At 42.6% G+C, this 22522-nt stretch overlaps 1 protein-coding gene across 4 annotated transcripts in view; it reads left to right on the forward strand.

Moving 5' to 3' along the window:
- The window catches only part of LARP4B (La ribonucleoprotein 4B), a 125035-nt gene that overhangs the window by 92290 nt on the left and 10223 nt on the right, over positions 1-22522 (forward strand). For 3 of the 4 annotated variants that reach the window (XM_030938641.1, XM_030938639.1, XM_030938640.1), the window contains exons 8-14: positions 7725-7828; positions 13308-13418; positions 14538-14591; positions 14678-14887; positions 18448-18554; positions 18997-19248; positions 21467-21512. In XM_030938641.1, coding sequence (XP_030794501.1) covers positions 7725-7828; positions 13308-13418; positions 14538-14591; positions 14678-14887; positions 18448-18554; positions 18997-19248; positions 21467-21512 — 884 coding nt within the window. The remainder of the gene's footprint in view (positions 1-7724; positions 7829-13307; positions 13419-14537; positions 14592-14677; positions 14888-18447; positions 18555-18996; positions 19249-21466; positions 21513-22522) is intronic. The other variant, XM_030938642.1, reaches the window with a different exon arrangement.

A 22522-nucleotide genomic window follows, 5' to 3' on the forward strand; every position in this document is an offset into this window, starting at 1 on the left:
GAAAGGCCAGCAGCATTCTTGTCCCTGTTTATACTCTGAAGTCTTTTTGGTTACGATTAGGAGTTCCAGGTTTAGTTATTCCTTTTAGGACAGACCTTGCAAATGCTGCTGCCCCACTGGGATGATTTCTCAGTTGATTGTTACTGGCAAGAAGTGGTTTCCACCGGCCATGAGGATATTAAATTGCTCTGTGTGGTTACTTAACAGAGCCCACCTGCCCACAGGCGATCCAGGGCAGCCTCGTCACCTATTTCGTCCCATCTCCTCCTGCCTTCTTTATGACTTACCTTTTATCCATTTGCACTCATCTCTTTAGTTTCTCATTTTGTCTTTTTTCACTCGATTTTTGGACAGAGATGTACATGCCTTTGTAAGAACCGGTGTGATAAGAATATCGTTAGCAAGTTATTGCATTAATTGTAGTTCTTAAGAGGATGAACATGTCATAAATAGGTCCACAGGATTAAAGTTCTCATCTTACTTTTTTTTTTTTAATTTAAATTGGATGAATGAATGAATGAATTTATTTTTGAGATGGAATCTCACTCTGTCGCCAAGGCTGGAGTGCAGTGGTGCCACCTCAGCTCACTGCAACCTCTGTTTCCTGTGTTGAAGCAATTCTCCTACCTCAGCCTCCCAAGTAGCTGGGCATTACAAGCATGCATCACCACGCCCAGCTAATTTTTTGTGTTTTTAGTAGAGACGAGGTTTTACCACGTTGGCAGGGCTGGTCTCAAACCCCTGACCTCAAGTGATCTGCCCGCCTTAGTCTCCCAAAGTCCTGAGATTACAGGTGTAAGCCACCATGCCTGGCCTCATCTTATGTTTAAATCTTGTGCCCAAAATACCTAACAGAGACTCAGACACATAGCAGATACTTGATGAATATTTAATTTTATCTTTTTAAAAATTTAACTCAAGATTGTCTGAATGATTTTACTTTGAATACTACAGCTCTTGCGTTAAGTTGTGTAAGTTACATTTCTAGATTATTTTTAATGTCATGATAAACATACAGTGCATGTCCTAGTATGTCTGATTCAAGTGCTGCTTTTACCCTTAATATAACTGAAACTGCTAATTAAAAAGACATGCTAAAATATTTGTCACCAGAATAAATACATTTTGTTATATTCACACAGTGAGTACCAGAGCTGTTACAGTGAGCTAGGCCTACATATTCCAACAAGAATAAATTTTAAAATTATAATGTTTATAAAAGCATATTTCCAAATCTGTGCATGGTGATACCATGTATATAAAGCTTAGGGGTGTGTAAAGCTGAAGCACAGAGATTTTTGTGGGTTCAGAGGAGCATGGAGATGGTGGGAAAGCATGAATGGGATTGAAGCTCGTCCTTCAGTGTCAGGTCATGGAGGCAGGTGAGTTGGGTGAGGCGTGAAGTGCAGAGAGTGACACCCCTGCCTGTATGGAGGTAGAATTTACATGCCATAAATTATGCATTCTAAGTGTACATTTGGTAAGTTTTAACATATTTATACACCCATGAAACTACCACAATCATGATACCAAACACAGCCATCACAGCCACCCCCGCCAAGCTTCCTCTACCCCTCCCCAGGCAAGCACTGATTTGCTTCCTGTCACTACAGATTAGTTTGCAGTACTTACAAATTTGATGTAAATGGAGTCGATTATGCAATATCACTTTCTTTTGGTCTGGCATAACTATTTTGTTGTTTACTGGATTAGTAGGTGATTGCTTCTTTTTGCTGGGAAGTATTCTTTCAAATGGATATTCCCAGTTGGTTCATGCACCTACCAGTTAGACATTTAGGTTATTGCCAGGTTTTGACCACTACAAATTGCTGTGGACACTTGTGTGAAAGTCTCTGCGTGACCATGTGCTTCCCTGTCTCTCGGGTAGATAGCCAGAAGTGGAATGTCTGGATTGTGTTGTTAGGTGTATGATTAACTGTGAAACCACCCACCTGTTTTCCAAAGTGGTTGGACCATTTTACGGTTGGCCACCACTAGCAGGGATGAGAGCTCCATTTTCCCATATCCTTCTGACACTTGGTATGCAATCATGTTAATTTTATGTTTTCTAATAACTATATAGTGGTATCTTTTTGAGGTTTTAACTTCTGTTTCTCTAATGATTAATGAAATTGAACATTTTTAAAATGTGCTTATTTGCCTTCTTTTTTCTTCTTGCAGTAGTGTCTATTTAGATGTCCCACACATAGTTTATTAGTTTTATTAACAATTGAGTCCTTTCTTTAGAAGTATACTTTATTTATTTATTTTTTTAGACAGAGTCTTGCTCTGTCGCCCAGGCTGGAGTGCAGTGCGTGATCTCGGCTCACTGCAAGTTCTGCCTCCCAGGTTCACGCCATTCTCCTGCCTCAGCCTCCCGAGTAGCTGGGACTACAGGCGCCCGCCACCTTGCCCGGCTAATTTTTTGTATTTTTAGTAGAGACGGGGTTTCACCGTGTTAGCCAGGATGGTCTCGATCTCCTGACCTCGTGATCCGCCCGCCTTGGCCTCCCAAAGTGCTGGGATTACAGGCGTGAGCCACCGTGTCCAGCCAGTGTACTTTATTTTTTAGAACAGTTTTAGATTCACAGCAAAATTGTGAGCAAAGTACAGAGATCTCCCATTATATCCCCTGCACACATGCATGGCCTCTTCCCATGTGAACATTCCTCAGCAGAGGAACATTTGTTATAATTGATGAAACCTACACGGATACATCATTATCACCTGCAGTCCACAGTTTACATAAGGGTTCACTTGGTATTGTATATTGTGTGGGTTCAGACAACTGTATAGTGACATGTGTCTACCATTACAGTATCATATAGGGTATTTTTGCTGACCTAAACATCCTCTGAGCCATGTGAACTTTAAAGCAGTTTTTTCCAATTCTGTGAAGAAAGTCATTGGTAGCTTGATGGGGATGGCATTGAATCTATAAATTACCTTGGGCAGTGTGGCCATTTTCATGATACTGATTCTTGCTATCCATGAGCATGGAATGTTCTTCCATTTGTTTGTGTCCTCTCTTATTTCGTTGAGCAGTGGTTTGTAGTTCTCTCTCACATCCCTTGTAGGTTGGATTCCTAGGTATTTTATTCTCTTTGAAGCAATTGTGAATGGGAGTTCACTCATGATTTGGCTCTCTGTCTGTTATTGGTGTATAAGAATGCTTGTGATTTTTGCACATTGATTTTATATCCTGAGACTTTGCTGAAGTTGCTTATCAGCTTAAGGAGATTTGGGGCTGAGACAATGGAGTTTTCTAAATATACAATCATGTCATCTGCAAACAATCCTCAGCAAAAGAACAAAGCTGGAGGCATCATGCTACCTGAAGTCAAACTATATTACCTATATTACAGGGCTGCAGTAACCAAAACAGCATGGTACTGGTGCCAAAACAGAGATATAGACCAATGGAACAGAACAGAGCCCTCAGAAATAATACTACACATCTACAACCATCTGATCTTTGGCAAACCTGACAAAAACAAGAAATGGGGAAAGGATTCCCTGTTTAATAAATGGTGCTGGGAAAACTGGCCAGCCATATGTAGAAAGCTGAAACTGGATCCCTTGCTTACACCTTATACAAAAATTAATTCAAGATGGATTAAAGACTTAAATGTTAGACCTAAAACCGTAAAAACCCTAGAAGAAGACCTAGGCAGTACCATTCAGGACATAGGCATGGGCAAGGACTTCATGTCTAAAACACCAAAAGCAACGGCAACAAAAGCCAAAATTGACAAATGGGTTCTAATTAAACTAAAGAGCTTCTGCACAGCAAAAAAAACCAAAAACCAAAACAAAAACAAAAACAAAAAACTACCGTCAGAGTGAACAGGCAACCTACAGAATGGGAGAAAATTTTTGCAATCTACTCATCTGACAAAGGGCTAATATCCAGAATCTACAAAGAACTCAAACAAATTTACAAGTAAAAAAACAACGCCATCAGAAAGTGGGCAAAGGATATGAACAGACACTTCTCAAAAGACATTTATGCAGCCAACAGACACATGAAAAAATGCTCATCATCACTCACCATCAGAGAAATGCAAATCAAAACCACAATGAGATACCATCTCATACCAGTTAGAATGGCAATCATTAAAAAGTCAGGAAACAACAGGTGCTGGAGAGGATGTGGAGAAACAGGAACACTTTTACGGTGTTGGTGGGACTGTAAACTAGTTCAACCATTGTGGAAGACAGTATGGCAATTCCTCAGGGATCTAGAACTAGAAATACCATTTGGCCCAGCCATCCCATTACTGGGTATATACCCAAAGGATTATAAATCATGCTGCTGTAAAGATACATGCACACGTATGTTTATTGCGGCACTATTCAAATAGCAAAGACTTGGAACGAACCCAAATGTCCATCATTGATAGACTGGATTAAGAAAATGTGGCACATGTACACCATGGAATACTATGCAGCCATAAAAAAGGATGAGTTTATGTCCTTTGTAGGGACATGGATGCAGCTGGAAACCATCATTCTCAGCAAACTATCACAAGGACAGAAAACCAAACACTGCGTGTTCTCACTCATAGGTGGGAATTGAATAAAGAGAACACCTGGACACGGAAAGGGAAACATGACACACCAGGGCCTGTTGTGGGGTGGTGGGAGGTGGGAGGGGGTTAGCATTAGGAGATCTACCTAATGTAAATGATGAATTAGCGGGTGCACCCATTAACTCATTGTGGCACCTGTATACATATGTACCAACCAATATGGCACATGTATACATATGTAACATGGCACATGTATACATACGCAACAAACCTGCACCTTGTACACATGTACCCTAGAACTTAAAGTATAATAAAAAAATTTTTTTTAAAAATCCTGTGAGCTCCGCCCATTCATCCCCGCCTCCCCCAATCACTGGAAGCCACTGATCTTTTTACTGTCTCTGTAGTTTTGCCTTTTCCAGAATGTCCTAGGGTTGGAATCCGGTAGGATGTAGCCTTTTCAGATTGGCTTCTTTCACTTAGCAATATACGTTGAAGGTTCCTCCATGTCTTTTCATGGCTTGATAGGTCATTTCTTTTTAGTGTTGAATAATAGTTCATCGTCTGGATGTCCCACAGTTTCTTTATCCATCTACCCACTGAAGGACGTCTTGATTACTTCCAAGTTTTGGCAGTTGTGAATAAAGTTCCTGTAAACATCTGTGTGCACATTTTGCGTGGGCATAAGTTTTTAGCTCCTTTGGATAAATACCAAGGAGCACAATTGCCAGATCATATGCTACGAATATGATTTGTTTTGTAAGAAACCATCAAACTGTCTCCCAATGTGGATGAACCACTTTGCGTTCCCATCGGGAGCGAATGGGAGTTCCCCTTGCTCCGCATCCTCGGCAGCACTTGGTGGTGTCGTTGTTGTTTATTTTTGCTGTGCTAATAGGTGTGCAGTGACATCTCATTGATGTCTTCATTTGCGTTCTCTGTGACATATGATGTGAAACGTTTTTCCATATGTAGATTCACCCTCTGTAAATCTTTTGTGAAGTGTCTGTCCAGGTCTTCTGCCCATTTTTTAATCTTGTTCATTTTCTTGTTGAGTTTTTAAGTTTTTTGTGCATTTTGATGTTAACAGTCCTTTTCAGATGTGTCTTTTGCACCTATTTTCCATCAGTCAATGGCTTCTCATCTTGTTGACATTGCCTTTCACAAAGCAGTAGTTTTAAATGTTATGACGTTTTTTCGGATCTTGTCTTTAGTGTGGTGTCTAAGAAGTTATTGTCAGACCAAGGTCTTCTAGATTTTCTCCTGTGTTTTCTAGGACTTAAGGTTTTGCGTTTTACACTTAGGTCCATGATCCATTTGGGGTTAATTTTTGTGAATGGTGGTGCCAGGTCTGCACCTAGACGAATGTTCTGCCTGTGGATGTGGAGTGGTTTAGCAGCGCTTGTTGAAAAGATGCTTCTTTGCCCCACAGTCACGTTGTCAATGATGTATGTGTGTACACTGAAATATATATTACGGGTATTCTGGATACAAGTCCTTATACGTGATTTACAAATATGCCGTCTCAGTGTACAGCTGGTTTTTTTGTTCTACCAGTGTCTTTTGAGAAGCAGAAGTAGAAATTTTTATAGTCCAATTTGTTAGTTTTTTCCTGTTACGGATCTTGCTTTTGGTGTTGTACCTAAGAAATCTTTGCTTGGTCCAAGGTTCTAATAGTTTTCCTTTTATTCCTTTTATGTTTTACATTTGAACGTTCAAGTCTGTGATCTTTTTTGTGTTGATGTTTGTCATGGTGTGGGGTGTGCGTCCTGTGTGTATCTGCTGCAGCACCCACGTGTCTGATGTTTGTCATGGTGTGGGGTGTGCGTCCTGTGTGTATCTGCTGCAGCACCCACGTGTCTGATGTTTGTCATGGTGTGGGGTGTGCGTCCTGTGTGTATCTGCTGCAGCACCCACGTGTCTGATGTTTTGTCATGGTGTGGGGTGTGTGTCCTGTGTGTATCTGCTGCAGCACCCACGTGTCTGGGCTCTTGTTGTGCTGGCTGCCCGTGCACATGGGTGTTGATCTCTGGAACGTGTGTTTTATTCCCTTGATGATTTGTCTGATTTGATGCTGACACTACAGTGTCTTGATCACTGTAACGTTATAGTAAGTCTTAAAGTAGGTACGGAACCTCCAGGTTTGTTGTGGCTCTTCTAAATGTTTTGCATTTGTGTATGAATTTTAGAGTCATCATTACAGTTTTTCCAAAAGTCCTGTTGGTGTTTTTATTGGGATTGCATTGATTCTGTAAATTCACTCCAGGAGAATTTACCCATTCTACCAATGTTAAGTTTTGCAACCCACAAGCACAGACTATGTCTTTATGTAGGTCTTTAAAACATTCGCTTGGCGGTGTTTTGCAGTTTTCAGCATATGAGTCTTTGATGATCTTTTGTCAGATTAAGATACAAAAAATTAAATTACGGTCATGCCCCAGTTACCTTTCTTGTAGAGTGAGCTTTGATGGCTTATGTCTTTTAAGAAATGTTTCTGTTTCACATAATTTATTAGTGTGAACGTTTTCATAATATTCCGTTGGTACCTTTCTCCTGTTGATGGAACCTGTAATGATGTTGCCACTTTCATCCTGATGCTGGTGATTTGTATCTTTGCAACAGTGGGCACCTCTGAGCCCTCCTTGTCATCATTACTTGCTGAGACTCAAATCTGCACATTGCATAGTTTCATAGACGTGACACCAAAACACAATTTATGTAAAAACTGGCAAAATCTGAATTAGGTCTGTTACCGCAGTCACGCCAGGGTCCTAATGTAAACAGTGCAGGACCGTTAGGTAAGAGATGATCACCAGGGCTCCAGGGAAGGGCACACAGAAACAAGCTATAAGACAAGATTATTTCACTTGAGGCACTTGTGGAAAGGAGAAGGCCATTAACCCTGGATTTTACCTGCTTTAGTGCTCGAGCTGTTTAGAACCTTTGTTTCATAGTGTGACATACATTGTGGCTCTTGCAGGGTTTTAAATGTTCATGTTCCTTAGTTTTGAAAACTAACATGTGAGATCGGCTTAAAACCTGTGGATTGTGTTAGACGAGCAAAAGTTTTGACAGCTTACCCATTATTTGCAGGTTTATTTAGCTTATTTAGTAATATAGTAATAGAATGTAACACATTCCACTGGCATTTTAATATTTTTGTTTGACCATTGAATTTTCTTCTCTTTATAGCTTTACCTTTAGTCCAAGTGGATGAAAAGGGAGAGAAAGTAAGGCCAAATCAGAATCGCTGCATAGTAATATTGCGTGAAATACCTGAATCTACCCCTGTGGAAGTAAGTAATTTCTCCTCTGAAGGTTACTTGGACATTTTCCCAAAGGTCTTTGTTGGTTTTGATTTTTTTTTTTTTGCTTTTGTGTTTTTTTTTTGGGCTGTGTGTTTTTTAGACTGAATAATTACATTAACACTGTTTTCCCAGGATTTACACACACTGAGTTACAGAGTAGGAGGGAATGATTCCCAAACCTTTTGATCCCAGGACTCCTTATAATAAGATAGTGAAGGTTTATTCATTTCTATATTTAGAAATTAAAAATAACATATTTAAATATTCATTTAAAAATAAGATTAGTAAACCCACAATCAAGAAAAAAGCACTTTTGTGATAAATAACTTTTCAAAACAAGTATTTTTATGTCAAAGAGGCATCATGAAGAACTCCCTGAGCCACCAGAGTGGCCTGGTCCGAGCCAGCACAGCCCCTCCCAGAGAACCGGGAGCCTGGTCCGAGCCAGCACAGCCCCTCTCAGAGAACCGGGAACTTGGGGAGTCCTTTTTTTTTTCTTTTTTTTGGAGACGGAATCTTACTCTGTTGCCCAGGCTAGAGTGCAGTGGCGCGATCTCGGCTCACTTCAAGCCCCACCTCCCAGGCTCAAGCGATTCTCCTGCCACAGCCTCCCGAGTAGCTGGGATTACAGGCGCCTGCCACTGTGCCTGGCTGATTTTTGTATTTTTTAGTAGAGACAGGGTTTCACCCTCTTGGCCAGGCTGCTCTCGAACTCCTGACCTCATGATTCACCCGACTTGGGCAGTAATTTTAGGGAACCACAGTATCTGATAGCTTAAAAGTAATGAAAAGCTATCTACTGTTACATGTTGCTATAAAATCTGCTGTTTATCCAGATGCCTAAACTGAGTTGCTCTGTGTAGTAAACACACTGATGGTTACACCTGGAAATCATGAAGCAAAGTCTTTGTATGAGGTGCTGGGAACTTAGTTTATCCTACCTCAGAAAACGGACTCTGCCTGCTCTGGGGACTTGCAGGCCACAGGAAGCCTGGGTTTGTCGTTGGTCTCATCTCTCATGTGATTTCCGCCTCGTCATTCATGCTGCATCTTTCCACACACCTTCTCTGCAGAGGAAATGGACATCGCTGCTCAGGCTTCCAAATTTAGCTTTTCAGTCCGAGTGGGTCAGTGTGTGTGAGAGTTTCTTAAGGAAAACTAGCATGTGACAAAGGTTAGGATTCCAACAAACTTCTCTGCCTGGCGTGAGAAATTTTGTTACTCTCATGTAAGTGTGGTCTACTCTCATGTAAGTGTGGTCCTTCTGTTCAACTCAGCCTCTCTTTACTAGTTCTGTATTGTAGTATGTGGAGAAAAAGAATTTCGGATTGTAATTTTTTCCTCCTATTTTTATTAAGGGTCTGAATATGAAGGAGCAGCATATTTCTTGCTTTTTTTTTTTTTTTTTTTTGAGACGGAGTCTTGCTCTGTCATCCAGGCTGGCATGCAGTGACGCGATCTTGGCTCACTGCAACCTCTGCCTCCCGGGTTCAAGTGCTCCTCCTGCCTCAGCCTCCTGAGTAGCTGGGATTACGGCCTCCCAAAGTGCTGGGAGTACAGGTGTGAGCCACCGTGCCCGGCCGAGGACCAGCATATTTCTTATGACTAATTTGGACATCTGTATTAACTTAAAGTAATATTTAAAACATAGATCCTAATTTTTAAGACTTGAAATGTTTGTGAAACTTAAACCAAAGAGAATTTTCTGCATTTAGCAGTAGACATTGATTTTGGAGTATTTATATTATTCAAAACTGCTGACCTTATATCTGTTGTAAAACTTGAGCAATGAAAGTCTTAAAGAGAGAAGGTTTAAAGGAAACTTTGATAAATTAAAAGTTGGGAAAAAAAGGAAGGAAAATAAGTAGCCTAAAACAATCCACATAAGAAAAGAAGTTCCCAAGGACTCTGTATAATTATTATAGAGCCCTTCTACTGGGTCTTAGAAATGTAGGCTAAGAGTTTCCAGAAAATTCTTCTTTAAATGTCACTAGGTGCTTGTCAGTGATGTACATTTTAAATACTGATTCTGATTTTCTTAAAAATAGGATTTTCCGGCCGGGCGCGGTGGCTCAAGCCTGTAATCCCAGCACTTTGGGAGGCCGAGACGGGCGGATCATGAGGTCAGGAGATCGAGAGCATCCTGGCTAACCCGGTGAAACCCCGTCTCTACTAAAAATACAAAAAACTAGCCGGGCGAGGTGGCGGGCGCCTGTAGTCCCAGCTACTCGGGAGGCTGAGGCAGGAGAATGGCGTGAACCCGGGAGGCAGAGCTTGCAGTGAGCTGAGATCGCACCACTGCACTCCAGCCTGGGCGACAGAGCGAGACTCCATCTCAAAAAAAAAAAAAAAAAAAAAAAAAGGATTTTGCCAGAGGCAGAGGAGTCAGCCATTCTTGCCACTAGTAGACTGATGGTCTAGTGGCCTGAAAGTATTATTGTTTGAGTTTAAAAGTAATAATCCTAATTTACCATTAGTCAAGTGTGACTTTTGCGTTGATGTGTTTTGTCTTTTAACCAATAAGCATTTACCAGTGATGGGGACAACAGCATAGGGCATTAGAATCCCTGGAATCCTTTTCTGTAGTTCATTTGGTTGTCAAGTTCCTTTTGTACTTTTTGAAGTGTACCTGGCTAGAAATTTTTTATGGAATGGCCCTGTTTTTCCTTGTTGCTGTTTTTCTTCTGGTATCTGGTATAAATATAGCCACTCTCGCGTTCCTTGATTGACATTAGTATGGTAGGTCTTTTCTATCCTCTTTTAACCCGTTTGTGTTTTCGTATTTAAAGTGGATTTCTTGTGAGCAGTGTGTAATTGGGTCTTGTTTTTCTTATCCAATCTGAAAATTTCTGTCTTTTTTTTTTTTTTTTTTTTTTGAGATGACGTCTCACTCTGTTGCCAGGCTGGAGTGCTGTGGCGTGATCTCAGCTCACTGCAACCTCTGTCTCCTGGGTTCAAGCGATTCTCCTGCCTCAGCCTCCCAAGTAGCTCGGACTATAGGCATGCGCCACCATGCCAAGCCACTGTTGTACTTTTAGTAGAGACAGAGTTTCACAATGTTGGCCAGGATGGTCTTGATCTTTTGACCTTGTTATCTATCCGCCTTGGCCTCCCAAAGCATGAACCTCCGCACCCGGCCCAATTTCTGTCTTTTAATTCAGAGCGTAGCCCATCTACATTTAAGAGATTAATGATGTAATGATATGATTAAATTTAAATTCTTCATCTTGCTGTTTGTTTTCTGTTTGTCTCTTCTGTTCTTCATTTTCTTTCCCTTTTCCCTCCTTTTGTTTGGGATTAAATGTGTATTCTTATCTCCTTTTTTTGACTTATTAGGTATAACTCTTTGTTTCTGTTTTTCAGTTGTGCTTTAGGGCATGCTTCTCCAGCCCGTGGGCCGCCTGCCGCCCAGGACGGCTTTGAATGCAGCTCAACACAAATGCATCAACTTTCTTAAAACATTATGAGTTGTTTTTTTTTAAAAAAGCTCATCAATCGTTGGTGTTAGTGTATTTTACGTGTGGCCCAAGACAGTTCTTCCACGTCCAGTGTGGCCCAGGGAAGCCAAAAGATTGGACCCCCTTTCTGTAGGGTTTTCAGCTGACCCTCTAACTGTACTAGAGTCCGTGTAATTCACAGAGCAGCAGACCTCTTGACCTTACAGCCACGCTCTCCCATTTACAGCCACGCTCTCCCATTTACAGCCACGCTCTCCCATTCTCCACTTCTGGCCTGTGCTGTTGTCATACATTCTAATTCTACACAGTCATAAGCCTCACAATACATCGTTGTTGTGTTTGCTTTAAACAAGTCATTTTTAAAAAGAGATTAAAAATAAGAAAAACGTGTTTTATGTTTATTCAGTATTTACCATTTACAGTGCTTCTTATTCCTTTATGTAAATCTGGACTTTCCTTCTGCCTGGATATTCCTTTAGCATGTCTTGTACAGGTCTGCCGATGATGAATTCTTTTCAGCTTTAGTATGTTTGGGAAAATCTTATTTCACCTTTATTTATGTTTTTTTTTTTTCACCTTTATTTATGAAAGGTATTTTTGCTGCATATAGATTTCTGGATTGATGGGGTTTTTTCCTTTCTGTGTTTTAAAGATATTCTCTCTTCTGGTATGTTTTCTGTGGTTTTTATCACCGTCCTTCTGTGTGTAATAAGTCTTTCTCTAGCTGCTGTGAAGATTTTACTACTGCTTTTAAGCAAGTTGATTGCAATATACTTTGGTGTAGATTTCAAACTTCTTGTACCTGAAATTTATCGAGCCATTATTTTGTTAAATGTTTTCTTCTCCCTTTCGCCCTTTTCTTCAGAAAGTGTCTAGCCAGCTGTTTGTTTTATTTAGTGTAGTTTTAATTTCAGACACCGTATTTTTCATCTCCAGTGAAGTTTGATTTGGGTCTTTTAAAAAAATCTTCCGTGTATATTTAACATGCTCAGTCTTTACCTTTCATGGGATACGGAATATACATGCAGTAAACGTTTTATGTGTATTAAGTCTATCGTCTCTACTATCATCTCTATCATTTCTAGGTCTAATCTTTTGCATTATAGGTCATATTTTTCTGTTTCTTTGCATGCTTTGTGATTTTTGAGGAGATGCTTGGCGTTTTAAATTTTACTTTACTGAATATTTTTGTATTCTAATAAATATTCTTGAGCTTTGTTTTGAAATGCAGTTAAGTTACTTGGAGCCAACTTGTTAGGTGGAATCAGAGCAGCCTTTTCTCCAGGGCTCATTTTCCCCACGGCTGAAGCAGTGCCCTTCTGAGCCACTGTCCCTGCTATCCTGTGGGTTTAGGAGAGTTTTCCACGGTGGCTAGTGGGAAAACAAACCATTCTTGTCTTGGTGAGCCTGCCCTGGGCTTGTTCCCTCTCATCCTTCAGGCAGTTGTTTTCCAGGCTGGAGATGTGGGGAAGGCCATCTGCAGGCTTACCCTGCGGGCTCTGCGGCCCAGGCACTGAGGGCCACCAATCCCCGCCCTGTACCCCGTTCATGTCCCTCTCAGGGATCACACTCGTGTACATGCTGGGGTTCAGGGCCTGAAACCATTCTTCATGCATTTTGTCTTCGTTTTTTTAATTGAGTCATCTGGGAGAGTAAATCTAGACCATCATGGCCAGAAGCAGAAGTCCAAGCAAGGTTTTTTTTTTTTTTTTTTAAGGTTGTGAAATTATCAGCCCAGAAAATGGTGTGATAGTTTTCACATTAATTTAGCTTAATGGTATCTTGAGAGTAGGGGAAGCTGTAGCTGTTTTTCTCTGTGGTGTTGTGATTCTGATTCTGGAAGCTCTGCTGAATCCTCATCCTTTTTGGAATAGAAAGTTACTAGGCATCATGGTATGTTAGTTTGTTAAGTATAGTTCCTTCAGATAATGCATTTGTTAAAAAATTTTTGGTGAGGACAAGAAGTGGCATTGTTGAGAATTAATTTCTAACATCTCTATTTCCTGTAGGAAGTAGAAGCACTATTTAAAGGAGATAATTTACCAAAATTTATAAACTGTGAATTTGCATATAATGATAATTGGTTTATTACATTTGAAACAGAAGCTGATGCACAACAGGTAAGTTCTTTCCACCATCACCCTATGAATGGCATAGTTTACCAGTTTTTAGTATTAGTGCATGTTGGGACTAAACTTGGGCGTTGAGATTATTTGTGATAGTAAGTTTGAATATAATCTGCAGAGGAAATCAAATTGTAGAAACTTAAATGAGTATATTTGTATGGACAATTTTTATAGCAATATAAAAATCATGTGATTTTACTTTCTAAGGACAGCAAGCTAAGCAACCTAGGAAAATCAGTTTTGTTCTTCTGTCTGGGCAGAGAAAAGTTTTACTATTTGCAAAGTGTTTGGGGGGAAATTTGAACCTAATCTTCATCTCCCAGCAGACTTCATTGTGTGTTGGAAGATGCTTTTAGTGGTATTGAGAAGTAAGCTCTGTCAGGAGGTGTAAGGAGTTAGTAGTTTTCCTGCCCTTAAGGGAAGGAAGCATCTTATTTGTGGGGAAACTAACACATGTATTATGAAGTGTTAAATGGTATAAACAATATCTGGGGTTCAGAAAAGAAAACACAGAAACCTGAAAGATGGGTTTGAATTGGACGGAGGGGAAGGGGAACGGAAGACAGAGTAACCATGTTTGTGGGGCTGAGCGTGAGCTCTGCCAGCCTGCGTGGCGAATGTGATCGGATGAGACTGAATCAGAGGTGCAGGGCCTTCACAGTTTTATAGGGGTTTAATGTAGAATTAGTGTGGAGAAGAACAAGGAGATGTGTAAAGAATGTTATGATCCTCATCCTTTTCCTTCCAGTCTGGTATTTCCTGAACTGCATACTCCTAATCTGAAATTGGGATTAATACTAGGAACTCAGTATTCACCATTTTCCACCAAGGTTCTTAGCCAGTGGTCTTTGGGAGACTTCTGTGGCATCTATTAATACTTACAAAATTGTGTACAAATCTTGTTTGTGAGAATTTGGGGTACACACGTTCCATAGCTCTTATGAGGTTATTTTAAGGGATCTGTGACCCAGGGGGTGTCAAGAATCATTATTCTAAGTTCTGTTCACCATAATTTAATTATATATTTCCCTATTTGAGCTATTGAGTGACCTATTGGTGCCTCTTATTCATAAGGTTAATCAAATGGAATTTTGTACTTAATTTTGCCCTTAGGCTTACAAATACCTTCGAGAAGAAGTCAAAACTTTTCAAGGAAAACCAATTAAGGTAAGCAAGACCATTGGTTATTCTTTGTTTATTTGCAAATTGATGTTCTTAAGTATTCTAATAGAAACTTACATATTTTCAAACAGGCGCGGATAAAAGCAAAGGCAATAGCTATAAACACATTTTTGCCAAAGAATGGATTTAGACCCCTGGACGTGAACCTGTATGCCCAGCAGCGCTACGCGACATCGTTCTACTTCCCTCCCATGTACAGCCCCCAGCAGCAGTTCCCCCTGTACAGCCTGATCACCCCCCAGACGTGGTCAGCAACGCACAGCTATCTTGACCCACCCCTGGTACGTCGTTTCTTTACTAGGAATTTATGTTGTAGACACTATGCTAGATAATTTGAAGGATTAAAATCCTCATCTAATAGGAAACCAGATACGTGTGCAGTCTGACATAGTAAAATAGACCTTCAAATTATGTGGGGGATTTTAAATTTAGTTGAGAACAGAACTTATGCATAAAGAACTTTGGATTACTGTGATCACAATCATTGCTCAGCCCCTCTCCCCTCTTGTCATGCAGCTCTTAGCAAGATACAGAGGGCGATAAGAGCTGTAGTGTACCTGGTGTCCCCTACACAGAGGACAGTACAAGGGGGATTAACTGAGGAGGAAGAAGTGTTTAATAGGCTTCTGACAGCAAGGCCAAGGAGAAGGCCTGCTCTTTCACCATCCTTATTTTACTCACTTCTCACCAGCCTTAGAGTTGGTTGACATGATTAATTTTTATGGATTTTGGCCTTTGTTAAGGCTGTGGTTGGAATTCATAAGTCTGTACTGGATCTAGACATTGTCTCTTTGTGTGCTGTTATGGATGCTTGAAAGATCAGGTGGGTCCTGGGTGGGAATTAGCATGAGTTTGGTGGCATTGGATGCACGAGAGTCAGCAATACACGGATGAGCACGTCCTTGAAGCTGAAGTCTAGTTGAGAAGTGAAGGTGGGTTCATGGACTAGAGGTTTGCATGAGGTAGCAATGCAGGTTAGTTGGAACTGGAGAGATGGAAGGGTAGTATACGTAGAAGGTTATGGTCAGAAAGCAGAAATTGAGTTAGTAGCTTTGAAAAGAGTTCATGTCCAGGGTTTCGCTGTGGACTAAGGGAAAGACTGGGTGGTCCTCGGGGTCGGATGGCTGGGAGCCAGGCACCCTGATGGGCAGGGACGTCACTGCTGACAGGCAGAAAAGGAGGGTAGGTTCAGAGCAGAGTGAACTCGAGAAAACAAATGCCTGTATACGAAAAGTGAAGATATGGGCATATCAGACAACTCAGGCTGGAAAAGTCAAACGTGCCAAGGAGACATGCGTACAGAATGTGTACAGAATGGCAGAACGAGACAGACAGGGCTTATCAGGGATTGTGTTGTTGTCTAGGTTGAGCTTTTCAGGTTAAGTACGAGTTTTTCAGAAGGAATCAAAAGAAGGAAGTTTCATGAACAGAAAATGGTTGTGGATTCATGGGTGTTAGAGCTGAAGCGTAGACCGGTGGCAGGGAGTTGGGGAGCGAGCTGGAAGTTTCCAGGCCTAACTGCGCAGGTGCTTCGCTGTCCTGAGGCTTGTCGGCTTGGCCTAGTGCTTGTAGGAAGTTGTCTAAGGTTTCTAAGCAGAGAAATGAAACCATACCCCATTTATAAAATAACTCCTAAGGCCGTGTGAATTGCAGGCAGGGACAGGGAGAGATTTTCAGAGGCCCCCTGTTCGCCTTGAGTCTGGAACCACTGCAGTAGAGGAACCTTTGGTAAAGTTACTTCTGTCTCTTTTCAGTAAGTCCTAATGGTAAGAAAGTTTCTGGTTTTTTGAAGTAGTACTTCTGTAAAAGTGTACCCATGGCTGAATACTTCCTTTTCCCAAAAGCATATCATGAGAGAGCCTCAGAGAGACTTGAGTGTGTAGGCTCTGGGTGTTGAAGAATCATCGCTGCACGTGGCTTGCCATGCTTGTCCTTTTAGTTCTTCCTGCAGCAGTTGCTTCTCCCATTTCTTTAATCATGGTTGACCCTCTTGGGGATCCTTGGGGTCCTGGGTCAGCTTATGGCCTCGACTCGTGTTGTCCGTTCAGACTGCGGGGTGTGCCAGCCAGCCGGTCCTGCTCTGAGTCTTGAAACTGGGGCTCTCCGTCGCAGCCTTTTCCTTGCTCTAAAATATGTGTGTCCCTTGTTCTGCAGCTGAAGAGGTCGTGCCTATTAATCCCCAACAAGTAATAATAGGAAGTTATAGCATTAATAATCAACTTTATTTTTTATATATGACCAACTTTATTTTTTATCTTGAGCACATTTACTGGAATATCAGGGCTCTGTCTGTAAAATGACTTGCTTGAAATGAATAGTCCTCATTGCTCTTCCCGTGATTTACAGCCTCAGATCTAGGTCTGCATTCGCGGCTCCTCCTGTGTGATGTATTTTTTTTTTTTTTTTTTTTTTTTTTTGAGATGGAGTCTCGCTTTGTCGCCCAGGCTGGAGTGCAGTGGCCTGATCTCAGCTCACTGCAAGCTCCGCCTCCTGGGTTCACGCCATTCTCCTGCCTCAGCCTCCTGAGTAGCTGGGACTACAGGCGCCGCCACCGCACCCGGCTAATTTTTTGTATTTTTAGTAGAGACGGGGTTTCACCGTGTTAGCCAGGATGGTCTCGATCTCCTGACCAAGTGATCCGCCCGCCTCGGCCCCCCAAGGTGCTGGGGTTATAGGCGTGAGCCACCGCGCCTAGCCATGTGTGATGTATTTTTAAAGAGTCCATTCTTACAGCGTATAGAGTTTCTCAAGTAGCAAATTGGAGATTCTAACTTCCCTTTTGTATGATTTTATTTTGGTCCCAAGCTATCTCTAATATTCTTTTTCTGTTATATCTTCCAGTTAGCTCTAATTAAGGAGAATTACTTGCTTTTTTCCTTTTCTTTCTCTCTTTCTCCAAACAAGGGGGGCTCTATGCCTATCTCTGTCACTTTAGTGACATTGAGGGTGTGGACTGTAAGGCCCTCAGGAACTAAGTGCCCTGCGTCAGGAGCATTAGGAGCAAAATGTCAGTGATTCAGAATGTATTGGAAACCATGGGTCCAGAAGCCAGAAAATTAGAGTGATTGATCTTGTTTTTTTGTTTGTTTGTTTATTTTTTGTTTTTCTTTAAAGGAACTGTTTTAACACTAAGTTTTATCTTACTTTTGTATGTGTCTAGATTTTAAAAATAGTTGGCCAATACTTAAAATTCTATGCTCAATATTTTTAACTGCTTAAGATCTTTTAGGGATTCTGTGGCCCTTTCTATTTTCTTCTGGATCTTATGTTAGTATATTTGCATGCCATGTTTACCTTGTGACTTGGGGAATAATGAGGATATGAAAATACCCTGATCTGCAGAGCAGGACTTGTGTCGAGGTAAAGTAAAGGCGCTGTCAGGCTGTGGTTGGATCAAGCCGAGTGAGCAGCAGTAGGGTTAGTGCAGGTACAGGTGCTCCTGAGATTGAGAACGTTGATGAGTTGTATTAAAGCCATCAGGAATCAAGACCTGTTGACTTCCTGCCAGCGATGGAGGTAATATCAGACTTACATGCTAAAGGTTACAACACTTGTTGGAGCCCACGCACTCTTGACCACGTCTTTCCTCTCAGTGCCAGTTTCCACGTGTCAGTTCTCCTTGCTGGATTGTTGTAAGGATTGGCTGAAAGGATGCACAAAAGCTCCAGCCTACTTCTAAACAGCACCCATTGGCGATAAAATTGTAAAATACGTGTCTCAACATGAGTCATGACTCTGACAACATCAAGAAATGCCGTCGGTTTCCACAGATTTGTTGGTATTAATGAAATTGAAGTCTGTTTTATGGTTTCTTTACTTGTCTGTTTTCAAATGAATCTAGGTAACTCCATTTCCAAATACTGGATTTATAAATGGGTTTACGTCTCCAACGTTCAAGCCTGCGGCGTCTCCTCTGACTTCTCTCAGACAGTATCCTCCTCGAAGCAGGCAAGTTTTGGGGCGGCCCTAGTGCTTTTGGTCTTTACGCTACTGCCCTTCCGGAGCTGGGATGAGGGAGCTTTGATCACTAATCCTGCTCCTCGCAGACAGAGCCACCTGAAGCACACAGCTGCATTCTAGAAAGACTAAGCACTACCGTCTGGTGTGGGTGCCTGCCTCAGATTCTCTGAGAGGAGGCTCTGGGACAACTTGTACACATCACGTGTGCCTGATTTTAATTTGGGCCTGGACTGAAGAGCAGCAGAATTGTGGCACATTGTTAATAGATTTGTATTATCCTATGCGTTAGGAGTTAACCATTCCAAATCCTATTTTTATATTTTATTAAATAGAAAGCAGATTTCAGCTTAGCTATTCCCTATCAGTATGCATGTTATGTAATGCCTTAATCGTTTTATTATTGAACACAGAAAACCATTTTTGTTTACAGGAATCCTAGTAAATCTCATCTGCGGCATGCAATTCCTAGTGCGGAGAGAGGACCTGGGTTATTAGAAAGTCCTTCAATATTTAACTTCACTGCAGATCGATTAATTAATGGTGTCCGGAGTCCACAAACAAGGCAAGCAGGTCAAACTAGAACACGGATACAAAACCCTTCAGCATATGCCAAGAGAGAGGCTGGGCCTGGGCGCGTGGAGCCAGGCAGTCTTGAATCCTCTCCTGGTTTAGGGAGGGGAAGGTGAGTTGTTGAGCAGCTACTGTGTACCATCATAAACTACTAATATTTTAAAAATTCTTTAATTTAGGTCTGTTTTGTAATTGTCTTTATGTCACAGAAAATCTAATTGAAGGCTATAAACATAAAGTGTTTTATATAATTGCTGAGACTTAAATGGCTTCATCGTTTTTGGAATATGAAATGGTTCAGTGAGAACTGTAGATGTTCTAGATCATTATCTGGTGAGAACCGTAGATGTTTTAGATCATTATCTGTGGAAACATTGGAGTTCAGCAGTCATAGACTCCCTCCCACGTGCCTGCAGTCTCCTCTTGGCAGCACCCTGCCTCACCAGGCCCCTCGGCGAGAGTGTCCAGTCTCTGCCCCATGGCTGCTGGCCCGGTGCCCTCACAGTGGTGTTTCTATGGTGCTGGGACCACCCTGGGTCCCTTGCTACCCCTTGTGAGCTGGAACCCGCCATGGCCCTGTCGGTGAGCCTTGGCTCGGCCAGCCTGCTCTCTGCCTGATGGGCACTGACGTGTTCTGCAGCTGCAGGTGGGCTTCTGGGTCTGACACGGGTTACGTGGAGCCCAGTGAGCGTGTGGGGAGTGTTGACTGGGCCCACTGATGGTGACTGGAATAGGACTCCATGGCAGGCAGGTCTGTGTCCTGGACACCACTGTGTTCCAAGGGATGGGTGCCCCTGTGTCCCAGCCGGTAGTGAGGAGCAGGCTGCCCTTGGCGGGGGGATGCCCTGTGCCGAGCCCTGCAGGATGTCCTCTTCCCTCACTCAGGGCAGTGCCTCTGGGCAAGCAGGTGCTGGCACCGTCCATCTCACACCCCTCCCAGGTCCCCGGGACCAGTTGAGTCCTGTCCCACTCCAGACTCTCATCCGGTTGCGTTCCTAGCTCTGCTCATGAGCCATCGTAGCCCCACCTTTCCACCAGTTCTGAATCATGGCACAGCAGAGTGGACGTTCAGCTCCCTGGATTTCGGGAGCATCCCCCATTAGGGAGTGGTGCTGAGCCAGGTGTGTGTTGGGATGGTTGTCCATAATGCAGGCCCAGGACCCTTTCTCCCTGTGAGGCCACAGGCAGGGATCCGGGACAAGGAGCACCAAGCCCCCTGTTCCTGCAGGAGGGCAGGTTGTCAGGACTCCTGCCCCACCTGTGGCTCAGTACTCACCCATGTCCCATAGTCTGGCTTGCAGTCTCCGCAAGGCCCCAGGAGAAAGCCAGGAGCTATTTCCAGGAAGTTTTCTAAGGAGATAATAGGGATTTGCTCCAGAATCCTAAAGGTTTGTGCCATCCCTCCCTCAGAGGGGCTGGCCCATGGTTCCACGGAGTGTTCCAACATTAGGCCATCTTAGGCAAGACTACTTTTTGGTTTTCTCTGAATGAAGGAATTAGTCAAGACTATGTCTTAACTCCTTTCTAGGTTATGTAATGCAAGGCTCTTGGGGGAGTCTTTGCATTCCATTAAATTACAAATTGAGATTCATGTGTGTCATGTGACTTGTTAGACCACAGAAGCCTGTCCAAGGAAATGGGAGTGTCTTGGCCATCCTGGTGTCCCAGGTCTCTACGTGAAGTCACCACTTAATCAGTGTGTGTCTTGTGGTTATCAGCTGCGTGTGTGGCATGGCCTTACTGCCTGCAGGGGGGTCCAGATCGTGGTTCCTGAGGCTGGCAGGCGAGGACATGAAGTCTTTGGGGCACAGAGGTCCTTGTGTGGTTTTTGTGGGAAGAGGTCCGCCATTGAGGCAGTAGTGGAGGAAGCTGAGAGGGTGGAGGAAGGGATGGGACGGAGTATTTGAGATCTTTTAAGTCTGATGTAAAGCAAATCTGCACCAGGAAAATTCTCACCACCGTTTTAAACTACTCACTGATGGAGCTCAGTCTCAGATTTTATGTGTCTTGTCATTTCGACCCAGGGGATCTTCAGAACTGACTTCTCAACAGACCTCCCAAGGAGGCACCAGGGAGGTGGTTTTAGTCACTGTTTTCTTCCTTTCTCTGTCACTTGCCTGGACTTCCGCGTTAGTCCCTTGCTGTAAACTTTGTGTTGCTCCGCATATGCTTCTTAGAGTTGGGATTCTAGAATTGAAAGTCATCTTTGAAAGGTTTTAAAGTGATAAAGACTGAGTTGATGTGTACTTTGCTTATGTGAGTGCAAACGTGCTCAACAATAAATTCTCCAAGTGGGAAAAAAATAACAGTCTTTCACTTTCCGCTCCTAGGAAGAATTCCTTTGGCTACCGGAAGAAAAGGGAGGAGAAGTTTACAGTGAGTACATAAAGCATATGCCTCTTGACAAGACATTTAAATCTAATTTATACCAAACCTGAGATTTAATTAAATGGATTAAGGTTAAGACACAAAAATGAGCATTTCAAAAGACTTGTAACCTGAAATCCACTAAGTAATAACTGACACCTTGGCTGGCCTAGGAGAAAGCAATTGTAGAGGTTTTGGAAATAGCAGTGTGCTGCACGGGACTCCATTGTGCACAGGCGTGTGTGCTGTGGCATAGGCATGGCCAGGAGCTTGCTGTCACACGCACTGCAGCCTACACACGGGTGTGCACGTGAGCTCTTCTGTGTGGCAGCTGTACTGAAGAGTCTGAAGTGACTGGAGCCGTTCATTTCAACGAGCAGAGTAAGCGTCTTCCACGGAGCAATTTGTTTGTTGGTGTTTTTCCTTCAAAACTTTTGAATACTCTCCTGCTGTGTAGAAAGCATTATCTCCTTCTGCTGTAACTTACTGGCAGGACAGACCCAAACATAAGTGATAGTTTTTGTGGCGGTAAGTACATGAGACATGGTGACTTTGTTTGGGTTGATTAAACAGTTTCTCCTGTGGAAAATGTTTGTGCTGGTCTTTAGTGGAGGTTGGCATGGACTTCTCCACAGCCAGTGGTGGGACGGCACGGTGGCAGAGTTAGCAGTACCCACAAAGATAGGAAGGACGGCATGGTGGCAGAGTTAGCAGTACCCACAAAGATAGGAATGACGGCACGGTGGCAGAGTTAGCAGTACACACAAAGATAGGAAGGACGGCACGGTGGCAGAGTTAGCAGTACACACAAAGATAGGAAGGACGGCACGGTGGCAGAGTTAGCAGTACACACAAAGATAGGAAGGACGGCACGGTGGCAGTTAGCAGTACCCATGAACCAGTGGTGGGATGGCACGGTGGCAGTTAGCAGTACCCACAAAGATGGGAGGGATGCCTCCACGGGCTTGCCAATGTGGAATTCCGTACAAGGAATGCTGGAGAAGACCTGGACAAATCCT

This window comes from Rhinopithecus roxellana, chromosome 10, assembly GCF_007565055.1.
Source record: "Rhinopithecus roxellana isolate Shanxi Qingling chromosome 10, ASM756505v1, whole genome shotgun sequence".
Lineage (NCBI taxonomy): Eukaryota > Metazoa > Chordata > Mammalia > Primates > Cercopithecidae > Rhinopithecus > Rhinopithecus roxellana.